Raw genomic sequence first — 14,860 nt, 5'->3', positions numbered from 1 at the left:
AGTCGAGCGCCGTAACCACTGCGCCACCCCGGCGGGTGTAGCAAATGGCTGTGATGTGAAAACAAATAGGTTGGAATGCTGACCGCGTTATTTTCTGTGTATATGCAATATCCGTATTATTTTAATTTGTAGAATGCTGTGCACATCAGTTTTTGTGCATACGTAGGCATTACTTTTAGCGCGAACGCATTTCTTGTCTCATAAGTGACGTCACCAGGGTGTCTGTGGACATAGCCTGTCATCAGAGCGCGTCCGCATTAACTGACAGTTAAGGAAAACAGCACTACTGCGACAGGGTTTCAAACCCGCGCTAGAACGAACACATCAGCTTCCCTGGCTCACACACTGGAGGACGCTCGCCTTAGCCAATCACGCCTCGTTTAAAACTGCAACACGCTCTCGCGCTGTGCAGTGAACATCGTCGTCATCATGAACTTCAATCTGCGCTGCGCCTTCGTTTAGCCTAAGTACGCCATACACATACGGCATCTGGACGAGTGCGGGCGAGCTCCGCAAGCGTAGTACCGGGCGAATCCACTAGGCGGCATGACAGAACAGAAAAATAAAAAATGGTGTCCACGCGCCTAGTGTTGCAACTACAGCAGCAACGCTCAGGCTTTCGCATTTCTCCAGTGCATGTTCTGCAGCGCTCTAAAAGCTTTTTTTTTTTTTTTTACAACGCACACAAAGGCGCTTTTTATTACCTCGCTTTTCACTGTCAGTCTTTTTTTCGCACACTGCTGCACATTTGACAGGCGTAGCACACTGTTCCAAATGAGCGATTTGTCCCGTCTTAGCACATCTGGGTGAGTGAGGCACCCTGAACACACGGACATGGATGCACGGACATAGAAAGACAAGCAGGACAGATTGCGTGGACTATACTTGAACGTTGCGACGTGGGCGCGGAGAGTGAAAATGGACACGTCGGTTCCTACCAGTAAAAACTAGTCCGAAAACATGACATTCTGTCATACTTTTCTTGCAGTGATGGGTCCGTGCCCTAATGCTTAAGATGGCCTACCCAAACGAAATCGCACCATCTAGTCCGCAAACATGCCGTTCTGCAAGCTTGCGAGTGACGTCATGGGAATTATTTTGTAGTATAACGCGAAGCGTTCGGCATTGCAAACTTGAGGAGGCAGCCATAAGCCAATCAGATACGCGTGCAGCTTTGCGCCATTGCATCACAACTGCGACGTTGGGGCATATACGTCATGTGTACTACCATTTAATCGGCCCAGACCGTCACACTACTGCGTAATTCTTGGGCAACAAAAATGTGCGTAGTTTCAAGTGCATGCGACCATATCGCTTCTGCACCCGTCCAGCCGGGCGTATAGTGTTGTCACAGAGAGACATCGCCAAGTGACGTGTTTTGAACGCGGCTGCGTTATCGCCGGACCTTGGCCGTCTGGTGTGGTTCTTTTCTCGTGTAGCAAACGCCGACTAAATATAGCTTGCGGTTCTTCAGCCGATCGTGGAGGCGGGGTGACAGCATCGCGCGATAATTGATTGCTGTATATTAACGTACCTACTTACGTACACGTGTGTGTGTGTGTGTGTGTGTGTGTGTGTGTGTGTGTGTGTGTGTGTGTGTGTGTGTGTGTGTGTGTGTGTGTGTGTGTGTGTGTGTGTGTGTGTGTGTGTGTGTGTGTGTGTGTGTGTGTGTGTGTGTGTGTGTGTGTGTGTGTGTGTGTGTGTGTGTGTGTTGCCATCCCGCGATGTTCCGGACAGTACAGGAGCGTCTGTGCCATGAACCATATGTTTTCTATGCGCATGGCATGATGGGGTCAATTTGCATGTCTGCTTTTGTTGTTCCTTTTCTTACCTGCTTACACCTTTGTTGTTCACTTTCGCAGATTACCTTCGGCATATGGACTCTGACCAGCAGGCCATAATCACGGATGATACGCCCTCAGAAGGGGACAGTGGAAGCCCTGCGGAGCGCAGCATTACGACCACTCCTTCCACGACCACGAGTAAGTGTGGAAAGGCAAACGACGCTACCCGCAAACGTATGAGATTCCTCGAACGGAATCACTTTGCTCAGGGCAACTGCGAAATTCTTCCAACCTGTCACGGTGTTCGGCTAGTTCAGCTGCACACGAGGGCGCATCTATATCTATTGGACCGAATGCCGGCGGCAGGTTGCATATCGGTGGAGAACTGAAAAAAAAAAAAAAAAAAAAAAAAAAATCCAGTCGATTGCGCTGTTCCGAGTAGGTGTAAGCATGAAATGAGTTGCGTCAAAAATATGAACGCTAGCTTACTCGACAATGATAATATTCTTTGCGGAAGCCGCTAACGTATGGTTTAGTTTATAGAGTTTAACTTCCCGACGCGACTCGGGCTATGAGAAACAGCCTAGTAAAAGGCTCTGGAAATTTCGACCACTTGGGGCTCGTTAATGTGCAGTCGTACAGCACACGGGCGCCTTTCTTTTCGCCTCCATCGAAAAATCTATCTTGCATCCTTAAGCACAGCAGTCGAGCGCTCTAACCACCGCGGCTAACCACGCGGCTCTAACTACTACGTACGTGGGACTCTATATAGTATTGTCCTCCATTGGCCGGTGTGGCGGAAAGGGTCCGTTTGACCAACCATGCCTTCCTTCTAATGTGGCGCCCGTGCAGTGTGCGAACATATATATGCTCTAATCTTTCCTTCAATAAATAAGCTGTGACCAGCACCCATGTTACGTCCCGTGTGTAATTAATTTTATTCTCTCTTCTTGTCATCGCGCGTCGTTTTAGCCTTGTGCCCGTTGTCATCGCTCTTTCTGCCATCATTTTGTCTCTTACCTGCGTTTTATTTTTGACAGCTTTGTCTCCGAAGACCGGTCGTTGAACGCGCTCTTTTCGAGTGTTTGTTTCTTCACACCTGGGCAACTTTTTCCTTCTATGCTAGTGGTGGCCTTTGTTAGCCTCTTGTTTTTCCACGCGCATTGCCCTGGTGTGCATGAGAACAAGCCTACTCATTCTTCCCTGCCCCCTTTATTTTTTTTTTTTTTCTTATTCCCGAGTTGTTTCTTTTCGTGACGTCTCATTGCTCTCCTCACGCCCCGCTGACTTCCTTAGCTGGCCTCTTTAAATTCCAGTCGCCTGTCAGTCGTCTCCGCACGCATCTTTCAACCGCCTGCTGAGAGGAGCGCTGTTGAGGTTACTTGGAGCTTTTCGCGGTGGAAGAAAAATGTTTTCGCACGAGGCGCGCGAGCGAAGTTTGAAGGGGACTGACCGAGCTAATGGCCGAACCTAGCGAACCTAGCGGTTGATGAATGCGCCTGTCACCCGTCGGATGGGTGAACACGAAAGCAGACGACACAAACGGAAGCAGGCGACACAAAACAGCCTTCGGCCGGAAGTGAAGTGAACCGCGACGACTCAACCTTGCATTCACCGCTTGACGCCGCCACAGGCGCTGGGAACGGGAGAGGCTAGCCGATGGGGAGTCTTACTTTTCCGAGACAGCTTTGTGCATCCTGGCAGTATCGCGGCCCTGAATTTTTTGGTCACTTGAGACCAACCAGAAGAAGAAAGAAACGTCCGAAAACACGCTTGTTTCCTCTGTCGCTACGTGAAGGAGGAGGAGGAGGAAGATGAGGAGGAAAGGCAGGGAGGTTAACCAGTAAAAGCAACCGGTTTGCTACCCTGCACTGGGGGAAGGGGATGAGTGGATATAAAAGTTGTGAGAGAGGGATAGTTGAAGTTAATACAGTCACATAACAGACACGCCACATCACGTTACAGTCATGTCATAGCAAACTCATAGTTTTTCGATTAGGCCTGTGCTTCTCATAAAGCGGAGCAGTGCCTGGGAGGCCTTCGCCGCAGACGATTGCCGTGGCCAGGGACCTAAAAGCTTAGTTTCACTCAATGGGCGTCCATCTAAAAGCTCCAGCGAACGGCACAGACACTTCCTTTCCTCACTGTATATCGGGCACTCACAAAGAATGTGGCCTATAGACTCGTCGCATCCACAGTTTGTACATGTAGGGCTGTTTGCCATGCCTATCATAAAAGAACACGAGTTTGGGAATGCTACACCAACCCACAGGCGGCACGGCAAACTTTCTTCGCGTCGGGGTAGGCCAGGTGGAAAGCGGAGCTTCAGGTCAGGGTCCAGGGATTTTAAGCTATGCGAAGAACAGTCAAGAAAAGTCGGGGGCACTGAAGCTCTACAAAAGAAATGTAGGGGGACACTTAAGCTCCATCTTGAAAATATGAAGCGATAACGTTGATGGGCGCCTTCAACGGCCTGGAGTCCACTTTGCCTACAACTTCGCAGTCACGGACGCTGTTTATTTGTATTTTTTTACACGTCTTCCATTTAACGATGTAGGACAAAATTGCCTCATTTGTCTAGCGGCTATAAGGTCAGACCTAATACTAGCTCGTTTCTGCTCATAAAGACGTGCAATAAATACCTTAAAGGAAAATAATGTATCGGTGGCCTTGGGGTACCGTGTCTAACCCTGGCTCCAAGGGCAGCGGTTTCAAGTCCCATCTTATTGTCCTTTTTCAGCTTAATTAATTTACATTATTACAAGCCTGATAGTGGCTTTGGCTTGTCCGCGTCCTGAATCATCGTCGTGAAATGAACAAAGCATTATTATTATGTCCGAAAGACCTTAGATTCGTGGTAGAGAAAAGGCTGGAAGGTGGTGTTCTGGAAGTCTGGAAGGACAAATTGTAATAAACATGGGTGGAGGGGAAACCTCAGTGCGCTAACCAACGTCTCTACGCCCAGACGGAGACGATTCTTGTCGAAACGTTGGTTAGTGCGTCGAGGCTTCCCCTAAGCCCTCCCTTCATAACGATGTTAGAGTCACGTTGCGACGTTATTATCAGCTTCGATTTTCGGATTTTCTACATGCCGACGACGGGTTGCCCACTGAACGGGACCCTTAATGTTCTATCGCGTTAAGATTTGTTCATTTGCCAAGTGTTGAAAGGCCTGCCGGCAGTATAGAGAAAGGGATGAGAGAGAAAAGTACTTTCTTGAAGGCCAAATATATGTGTGTGTGTGTGTGTGTGTGTGTGTGTGTGTGTGTGTGTGTGTGTGTGTGTGTGTGTGTGTGTGTGTGTGTGTGTGTGTGTGTGTGTGTGTGTGTGTGTGTGTGTGTGTGTGTGTGTGTGTGTGTGTGTGTGTGTGTGTGTGTGTGTGTGTGTGTGTGTGTGTGTGTGTGTGTGTGTGTGTGTGTGTGTGTGTGTGTGTGTGTGTGTGGAGACCAATGTAGACGTTCTTCTCTAGCTCAGCAGACCAGCGCCAGTTGGTCAACGTAAGCCACCGAGGCTGCAGCCACGCCCGCCATTGCATGGCGTATGGGAGACGGATGGCTACGGGTCAAGCACAGTTATTTGGAAAGCCTTTACGCATCATTACGCTCAACGCTCGCTCACTCAACTCAAACAACCGCCACCCCACCAGTTGATAACCTCGCAGATAGTGACACGTCGACATCTATATATAGCTGAACACATTCATCACCCCCGGTCCGACTTTTTTATACGGTTTTCGCGCCAACCTTTCCTGCCCATATCGTCCCTGTCTTTACGCTAACGGGGAGCACCTCCGTATCGGCAGCCAGTATGCGTGTGTTTTTATGAAAAACTTAGGTCGTGGAAGGTTTTCCCCGCATTGTTGTGATGTTGTCGCACCCGGTGAGGCACGTCCGGAATTCAGCCATATCTCGGGCAGTCTTGTGAATGGGAGAGTGGGGATCCTGATGGACTGCTGAGCGCTACCGCGTGCTATTTTTAAGCGAAGCTTAGTTGCACTCACCCGAGATTGTGGGTGGCAACTATTTTAAGCATTGTGGGTGGTATACTTCTGTGGCACCTGGAGAATGAAGTGGGTGGCGATGGAAGAGTGGAAGGTGAAGGTGTAAGGTGGAAAGCGTAAGAGGAGGATAGGCAGCGGCGGCGGGCGTCGTCAGCGAAAACTCCCGAGCATATGTCCCTGACATGTGGAAGTTGGCAGGTCACATGTATTGCATGCATTAAGGTTGTATAGACTATAGGCCAGCTGTCAACTCTTCACCTGTGCCATTGGAAAAAGGTGATATGGGAATCAAACCCGGGACCTCCGAGTCTCAAGTAAAGACATGTGGGGCACAAGGCCATTCGGAAGGCTAAAATATATACGTCAGGAGGCCTTTCACATAATGTGTCAGCTAACGACTGCATACCATACGTTTGACATGACGTGTGATGTACTAAACAGCTTATATAGGAAAGCGTCTCTTTCAACTTCTTTAACCCAGCCCTACAAATCTAAAATACCTGCAAAGCTGCGCTCGAATTTAGCATTACCGAGTATGGTAATTGTCAGTCATTTTGTTTTTATTCACTAAGCCATTATCACTGCCATGTGTGCGGTTCTAGACGCAAGGAGCGACAGTTGGCCATCACACTTATCAACGCGTTTAGGCGTATGTTGTAGCTAGGGCACCTGATTATTTCGAACGTCGCGCGCAAAAAAAAAAAAAAAAAAAAAAATCCAAAACACGCAGACGTAAGACGCTCAGATGCGTGAATGATGGTTAGTCGTAGTCTATACTGGTTAAACCAGCAAATCCTTGCGAAAGCCGTTCCTATTCTCTTTGCACCATCACGATTTCGCTGAACCTCCAGTCGAGCTGCTCGTTGATCCTGTGATTCGACCGCTATCATTGCCTGTCGTCTCCGTCGCCTCTTCGCAAGTTCTTCCTCGAGTCACATCTTCGGGATTACCAGACTCACGTTTACGTCTTCTTTTCCGCTATATCTCAGTGCGCCGTGCCCGGCGGAACTCCTCCTTAGAAATGGTAGAGAGACCCTCATCGCTCTCTACCCTGGCGTAGACTGACGAGCACGCGCACGGCCGGTCTCGGGGGAGAGCGCGCTAAGAGCGCGCGCTCTACCTCGAGACCGGCCGTGGCACGCAAAAGGGCAGCTTCCTTAAGTTACATTGCTACGTCGCTCGACTGCTGATGTTAGTCGGCAGTTTCGCTATTGGGACGACACCTATGGACAGAGGTCGATGACCAAAGGTCAATGCAAATGCAAAAAGGCAAATCGAAGGACCTTGATGATGAGGAAGTGCAGAAGTACACTATATGGTACTGTCAACATGATACGATGTGTCCTTCCCAATAAAAAAGCATTGGAGATAAAACGATAAGCTAACAGTTCTGCACTATATATGCGGCTTGCGACTGGCGGGCTATGCTATGCAGGTCAAAAATAGCGAGCCCAGAAATCTCCCAGCACTCTGAAAAGAAAAAAAAAAAAAATACAAGTAGCTTTTTTTTGTTTGTTTGTTTGTTTGTCAATGAGCCCTCTGGAGCGTGCTTTTTTCATTTTTTTTTATTTTTTTTTTTTAAGGGCCGTAAGTTCCGTCCTTTATTTTCAAGCATGAAGTTTGTACACACTCTAGACTCTCAATGTTTTGGCACAGAAAAAAAAACTGAGTACTTTCGCGTCGTCCGGAGGAGGGTCGTTTTAGTGGAGCACTTATCGGTCGCCACGTGCCCTCGCCACCGCGAGAGACAAGTCTCGCTCGCGTGCGCGATGCGCGGAAGGAGTAGGAAAACATGTTTACGCGCAAGGGGTGTGAGGCCTTCCTCGGAGCGACGGCCGCGTCCTGTAAACTCTCGTAGCCCAACAGTCTTCGGCGGATCGCAAATATAGAGCCGTGAATTATGAGCACGAACTGAGCGACGAGCAGGGACGAAGACACTGTTGCAGTTTTTAGAGTGCACCATTACCTCATGGGAAAGAGCATGTTCTCGCAGCGCCCGCTGTTTGATGGAGGCGAAGAGCAAGTTGCCCGTGTACTGCACGATGTCAGTGCACCTGAAAGAACCTCAGGTGGTCAAAATTCTCACAACCCTCCACTACGGTGTCCCTCATAGCCTGAGTCTCTTTTAGATATGTACCCCGTATACCAAACCAAATTGAACCCGCCACGAAGGTAGCAAGTCAGCTATGTTAGCCGCTGTATTAGACTGCTCCATCGGCGCAATATTTTCTTTATTGTGTGGAAATAATTTTCGCTGGCCTGCAAAATGCCTTATATGCACGAGTAGTGTCTAGTGATGCCAACACACGCCCTCCTGTCATCATACAGCACACTCCAGCCGTACATCGAAATAGCGGGAGAAATATGCATGCACTAGAAACCGGCAGCCATTTAGGAGGTTGGTCCTGCGCAGTATATATATGCGCCCACAAAGGCACATCACTGCTGTGCGAATATAAGGCAGTAGGGGAAATTAAACAGGTGAAACGTACGGTTGAAATTTAGATGCGTGTTGCTGACGTTGTGGACGCAAACCCACAAGAAAGCTCAATGGCCTCCAACACCTTCTTTTCGTTCTCGTTGATTCTCGCAGGCTGGGAGAACCAGCGGGACATCACGTGTTGCATGCTGGGCCAGATCGCCGGCGACAAGGGCTACCACTGCTTCGCCAAGTTCTACGCCGCGCGGCTGCGGATGAGGAACCGGAACCGGGCTCACAACCGGAAGATGGGCTTCTACGGCCGCAACCGAATCCCGGACTACGGACACCGGCTAATGCGCACCTTCGAACAGTGCGTTGTGGGCGACCATGGCGTACTGTTTCACAAGTGCTGTCACCGTGTGGCCCTGGAGCGCCGGGACCGGGTCCGCTACGACACTTACGCGTCGGCTGCCGCGTCGTCTGCTAGAGAGCAGCACGCTGCCGGGTCGTCTGCAACGGATAGTGGAGCGTCGTCTGCGAGTGAACAGGGGGAGCCGTCTGCTTCGGAGCAGCACGAACGCGAGCACAACCGCTATCACAGCCACCACCATCGCCAGCACAGGACGCAGGAAGAGGCGGTCGGTGGGGAGTCCTTGGAAGCGACGACCACGACCACAGAGAGGCCTAACCACCAACGGATTCACCGTCACCGTGACACTGACGGGGGCAACACGGCAGATGCGGAGAGCAGACGGTAGAAAATGAAGGCTGCTCTCGTCTGGACGATCGTTGGTGTACTCTGCAGTGTGTTTCCATCATACCTGTTACGAAATTAAGAGTAGAAAATCGGGAAAACTCCTATGGCCAGCTTCCATAAACTAGCAGACGCAGGTGGTACCCAAAAGCAGCTGTCGGCGGCCTCCCGAAATATTTTTTTTTCAGCAGTCATACAGATTTGATATGGCTGCCAAAAGTGGTGAGATTTCCACATTAAATGCATGGAAGATGATTGATTATTCAAGGATCCTCTGAGGGATTTTGTGACGGGTATGATCGTATAGCGGTCGGTACTGTCAGGGATACGAGTAGCTTCTCTTGAATGGTTTTTCGTCTGTTCGCTATCCCACTCTTCCCTGAGCCTCTTCAGCCGGTTACCAGAATCTATTTTTCCGGTGTTTTCACAGGATGCCGGCAGCAGAATTTGGCAATAACGCCCCCAAGGGGAGGAGGAAGAGACGGAGGAGGGGGGAACCTTTGTTCTCCTAGGGTGTGCAAGCGTCGTCTCCGAAGCATTGTTCGCCATCTATAATTGTAGAAACTTACTGGCCACAAGCCCCGTGATCGTTGCTATCTACTGCTGCATGTCATGTTGAGCATCAAATCATGCAGAGGAGCTCGAGATGTTCGGTAAAAATTTGACACTGTTCTAAACAGTAACGGCGCTGTATAAATTATTTGACTGCGGCACGCCAATGCAGGGATAGAATGTGCCTCTTTCATGCTTCCCGATGTCATCGCCGTAATGGATGACAGTCAATGCAGTGTTCTTGAGCATTGGTTGCCAGCATCTCTCAACACAACGCTTGCCTCTGCTCCGAAGCATTGGCAGCGTCTGAGCTTATGTGCCATAAATGCTATGTAGCTGCACAGTGCTGTGGGCAGCCTCCACTCAGCATCCAAAATCTACTGTCTACAAAAAAAAATATTGGCCATAACGTCTTGTTGTAAAATCGGTGTGATTAGTCTACCATAATAGGTGCCGCAAACTCAAGGTATCCGACTGACAAAGAATATGCTTAAAGGAGAACTAGCTTTGTTTATGTTAACGACCCAAAGCTACTCAGGCCATGAGGGACGCACTTAATGTAGAACTGTGAAACTACTGTTTCAGAAATGCAATTTTCGTTTTCTTATTTCACATAAATAATCTATTTCTTTTCAAAAGATATGGACGGTTGTTTCCATTCTGACTTGGGATTGGTCATGGCTGTACCCAATGGTTCTGTTTTTATGATGCAAAAGAGTCTCCTTTTTGCAACATCGGCTCCAATATGCTAAGCCCTGCTGTCTTAAACAGATTTTGACTTTAAGGCGTACACCTGCCAAGCAGGGAATAGTATCAACGGTAGTGTAGTTGAGCAATCAACTGAGAAGCTGCAGGAAGCAAGCATCTTTCGTTGCTCTTATCATATGACATGTTGTTTTAGAGATTTGTGTATTCTGTAGATAGTTCACGCGTACATTTTTCTTTTTCTTTTTGGAGCTCCAGGGGTAGAAGAAAAAGTACTTGGTTCTGTGTTTCTTGCACCCTCTCATGTTACAAAAGTTTTGGCGTACACTTTCGCGATACCCGAGAAACACTTCATTTCATGAAAATGTCAAGAGTATGTGTATGTGTGTTCTTGTTTTTTTGAACAGTCATATTCAAGCTATTTGTATATGAAAATTAGTTACTCTATGTTACATTCATCAAGAATACATCTTTTCCTCATTTATGATTTCAAAAATATATGCATGTGCTCTTTTTTCCTTAGTACCATTTACCTTATATTGTTCAGGTCCCTCCATTACATATGAAAAGGAACAACTATTTGGAACAAATAGACTATTTTATGTTTGTTTCTCTGCTAAAGTTGAAAATTGTTTTTGGATATTGTATGCCCAGAGGAAACCTAGTTGGAAAGCAGGAAGAAAAAACATGCTTTCACTCATAATGTAGGAGTATGATCATTAACTGAAAGCTCAGACTTTGTTCCTTTCTATACCGGAGGGGCCGCACCTTCTTTGACTCACAAGACTCATGGGTCACAATTGTTTATTTCATGGACCTTATTATCATTTTAATGTGGTCATACGCAACACTTCATTTCGGTGCGTAGGTTTCGGTCTACAGGTCCGCTCACATTGAACTGCTAATTCACAGATGCTACACAAATTAAATCATCACGTGCCTTCGGGGATGCGCATTTGTCGTTCTACGTGCGTCTTGCAACGTATAGGATCAACCTGAATACCTTATGACGAGAAATACTCTAGCACCGGGGCATGAGGTTTAAGCATGTACGGGGTCGTTAACTTCTAGCTGTAACACGTTCACTGCCTTCAAAGTGTCACTGCGTGCGACCTCACCCTGCAATGAGGCTAAGTGGCAAACCATGCGAAGCCCCGCCCCCGAGTCCCTTTGTGCTTGCTCTGCTTTACTTCGATATGCGCCTGCGTCGGAGACAATATTACTTTGAAAGCAGTGACCGTGTTATAACTAGAAGTGGATGACCCTGCACACAATACGTATGGCAATTAGCCCTACTGCGAGCCTGCAATACGCATGCGCGGATGACACATCGGGGCTATTTGCGCATGGATTCTTGGCGGCTGGCGGTAGCTATATGCTGAGCTCTCCTATGACCACGCTTGATTCTCGCTTGGAAAGAGCAGGGGCACGTTCGAGGCCGTCAGTGCTGAAACCTTTCATTTGCTTACCATCGCATGTTTTGTCAACAGTCAAAGGTTTTCCTTTCCGAATTAAACACAGTGTTGCGCGTACGGGCTGAGGCGCCTCGTGCGCGAGAGAGAGAGCAGCACCCTTAAGCTCCGAAGTGCGCGCAACATTGTGCACAGCCATCTAGTCTTCGCTGCTGGAGAAATATGACTGGAAGTATTTCCGGCACGCTTATACAAGTGACATCAGACATTAAAAGACGTGTGCTGTTTCCTCGTCTTCGATATGGAATAGGCGCTTATGAGCACCTTCTGTGACACTGATATTAAAAATATGCAAGTACAATGTGCCGCAGTTTTGAGTGCAAGCGCGCCCTTCCACTTCGCAGGTTGACTTCGCGCCTTTTTTCTGGAACCTGCGGCAGTGCCTTATACGAGCCCTATGTTTTGTTTTAGACTAGTGTTCGGTTTGGACAGCATATTTCCGTGACGCGGTGTCTTTCGCGCTTGCCCTCAACGGAAAGTCGTCCTTCGTTTTGCCTTCTGCCACGGCAATCTTCCCGCCTACGAACTTATGAGGGCGAGGGTCCTGTCGTGTAGCCACTGCCCTTGGAAACCATGATCTCTTAGCTTTGTCGAATGACACTTGAGATGTGCTTCATAGCGGCCGCTTAATGACATCGTGAGGGCGCAATAGAGCAGTCTCAAAACGAAAAGAATCGGTGCTTTTGCTCTCCGCTTGTGAGCGCTGCTCTCCGTGGCAGAATCTTAGTAACTATTGGCTGCGATATTCACGGCGGCCTCTACTTTATGTCAGCTGGATGTTTCAAATCTAACCATATTCAAGGTGGTCATTCAATTCCCCATATGGCCGCATTCGTACCTGCATGAACAGTACTGCTATATACGCTGCTTGGTCTGTGGCACAGTTGCCTTTTTCATTTCTGTATTGAGGGCCATTTCGGTGACCAAAGAAACGTCAAGCCGCACAACGCTCATTCACTTTGCTTCGAGGCTCTTTCATTCATGTTTTCATTTACTTCAGTGGACTGTATTATCAACTAAAGTAACCACACCAAGCGAAAAAAAAAAAAAAAGCAGCACCATCATATTTTTGAGCACGTAACATCTCGGCGGTCATAACCATTCTTGAAGCATTTTTGTACGTGCAAGCTGGCAGAAACGAAAACCGTGGGCGTTCTAATGTGTGCCGATTTCATCTGTGAGTTGTCTCGCACAAGTTTTACATCGCCGAATGTCAAATGTAGAGCACTCTGTGGCCTGCGGTCATTTGATGCAAATTCATCTCATGCATGCAAATTTGGGGCTTCCAGCTGGAGTGCTCTCCAATCGTTTTTCCTCTCACCTGCTATGTTTTGCCCGGGCCTTTGTCGTGTTCAGTGTTCGTTGAGGCGCCTCGACTTATTGCTAAGGTACTCACGCGACAACTGTATAGAGCGAGGCGCCTGCGGTGGACTTAAATACTGTTACGTGTCGCTTATGCTGTTCTTGCCTGTGTGCATCACAGTACATGTGCCTGTTGTGTGCGCGTATTATAAAAATATATTTTATTGCTTGTTGTGTGTTATATTTTCACGAGTGTGGAAGAGTCGAGTTTTTTTCATGGAGTAATAAAAGAAAGGTATGCCAGCCAGAAATATTGCCACTGTTTTCTCATCAAACGCGCACCTGTAAAGCGCCTTTAAAATGCGGGCGCATAACTTTCATGTGTCGCTTGATCAGTGCTATGATAGTTTTCTTTCCTTTTTTTTTTTTCTTCAAATGCCCCGACGAACCTGACGCGCAGTACAGCAAAGTCGTTGAAGAGCTGATAATATCAGACCAAATAGTAGTCGTATTAACTGTGCCAATCTAAGCAGCCCAGCTTTCGTAGAAAAGTACTAAAATTATTCATGCGGGACTTACTTACTCACAGGATCATTTTGATCAATCCTTCCCCTTTCTTACATCCATGGATTGCGTCCACTGACCCGTGGTCGCCCACACGGGTGCTTAAAAACCCAAGCAGCGCCTCGCCCGTAGTCTCACCATGAAGAAGGAACCAAGCCGGATTTTTTCGTAAAAGAACTTGGTTAGCGTGATTTGCCCTTATCTTAAATTAAACCCATTTTTATTTCATCGAAAAAGCATAGTTGTGAAAAAAGTAGAATTGGTAGCAACTCGCCGAACAGCAGCTTGACAAACCACTGCCGGTTGGCTCGGAAACTAGAATTTAAGTTTGTTACACCGGCCCTGCAATACTTAGTTTACGAAACCGGAAAATATGCGTCATTGAAAAGCATTCAAACATAACAGCTGCATATTACCGGCCAAGAGATGTGGTCCGATCAGCACTGGATATCGATTATTGTCGGATACATGACTCATGTATCTTGCCAGTGAGGGACTTGCATGGGCCTATCCAATGTTTCAGGCGCGCAACTCAGTATCAGTGGAAAATCTTCCATCGATAGCCAAATAATCAGGCTCACTGTCTACTTTTCAAGAGGCGAAGTAGTCAGAGAAGTAGACGCATGGGGTACGGGGTGATGTGCTTACTTCTCTTAGGTGCACCCCTTAGGTTGAGGGGTGCACCCCTCAACCTAAATTTCCGCCGGGCTCCACTCCTGCACCTTCACACCACCAAAAAGCGGGGGCGTCATTGAGCGCTGCTTTACCGTGGTTACCGGCTATGCAAAATGCTCAAAGCGTATACATCGCACAGCTGTCGGTATAAAAATAGTTTAAATATATTTGCTGAAGTTCTAGTACAGTAAAAAATCTGGCAACGTGATCGTAGTATACTTTAAAGTATTGTGAAAATTCAATTACTATCCGCTTAGCGGCAAGAGCCACTGTCTTTTTCCACAGGAAACGCTCTGTGGAGCTCCGTGTCCCCGGGCTGTAGAGTGTGTTTCTCGAAGCACATCTGGTCAGTTGACCTTGATGCGTCTGCAGCGAGCGATTTGCGCGAGACGACGGCAGGGCGTGGATAATTGCTTCCTGCGGCGCCAAGCCGTCTCGTCGTGCCAGCCGGCTCTATGGTGAAAGGCATTACTTGGAAACTGCTGAGAGATCTGTATATATACCTCCGAATATACAATTGCGCATTCAGCTGCTGGTTGCACTGAAACTCTACTGTTCGACAAACACATTTCCTCCCAGCCGTAACCATCGGGGCTGGCTGCTTTCGCGGTCACGCGTAGAAGGCCGAGC

General features: G+C 48.0%; 1 protein-coding gene across 2 annotated transcripts in view; it reads left to right on the top strand.

Moving 5' to 3' along the window:
* LOC146189676 (uncharacterized) overlaps positions 1 to 13,302 on the top strand; it is a 43,007-nt gene extending 29,705 nt beyond the window's left edge. For both annotated transcript variants that reach the window (XM_084604449.1, XM_084604450.1), the window contains exons 2-3: positions 1,863 to 1,982; positions 8,378 to 13,302. In XM_084604449.1, the coding sequence (XP_084460575.1) occupies positions 1,863 to 1,982; positions 8,378 to 8,964 (707 nt within the window). In that variant the 3' untranslated portion in view covers positions 8,965 to 13,302. The remainder of the gene's footprint in view (positions 1 to 1,862; positions 1,983 to 8,377) is intronic.
* Positions 13,303 to 14,860: the final 1,558 nt, after the last annotated feature.

The sequence above is a fragment of the Amblyomma maculatum genome, chromosome 5 (assembly GCF_055883805.1).
Source record: "Amblyomma maculatum isolate TAMU_Amacu chromosome 5, ASM5588380v1, whole genome shotgun sequence".
NCBI lineage: Eukaryota > Metazoa > Arthropoda > Arachnida > Ixodida > Ixodidae > Amblyomma > Amblyomma maculatum.
This window is presented reverse-complemented; position numbering and strand designations above follow the sequence as displayed.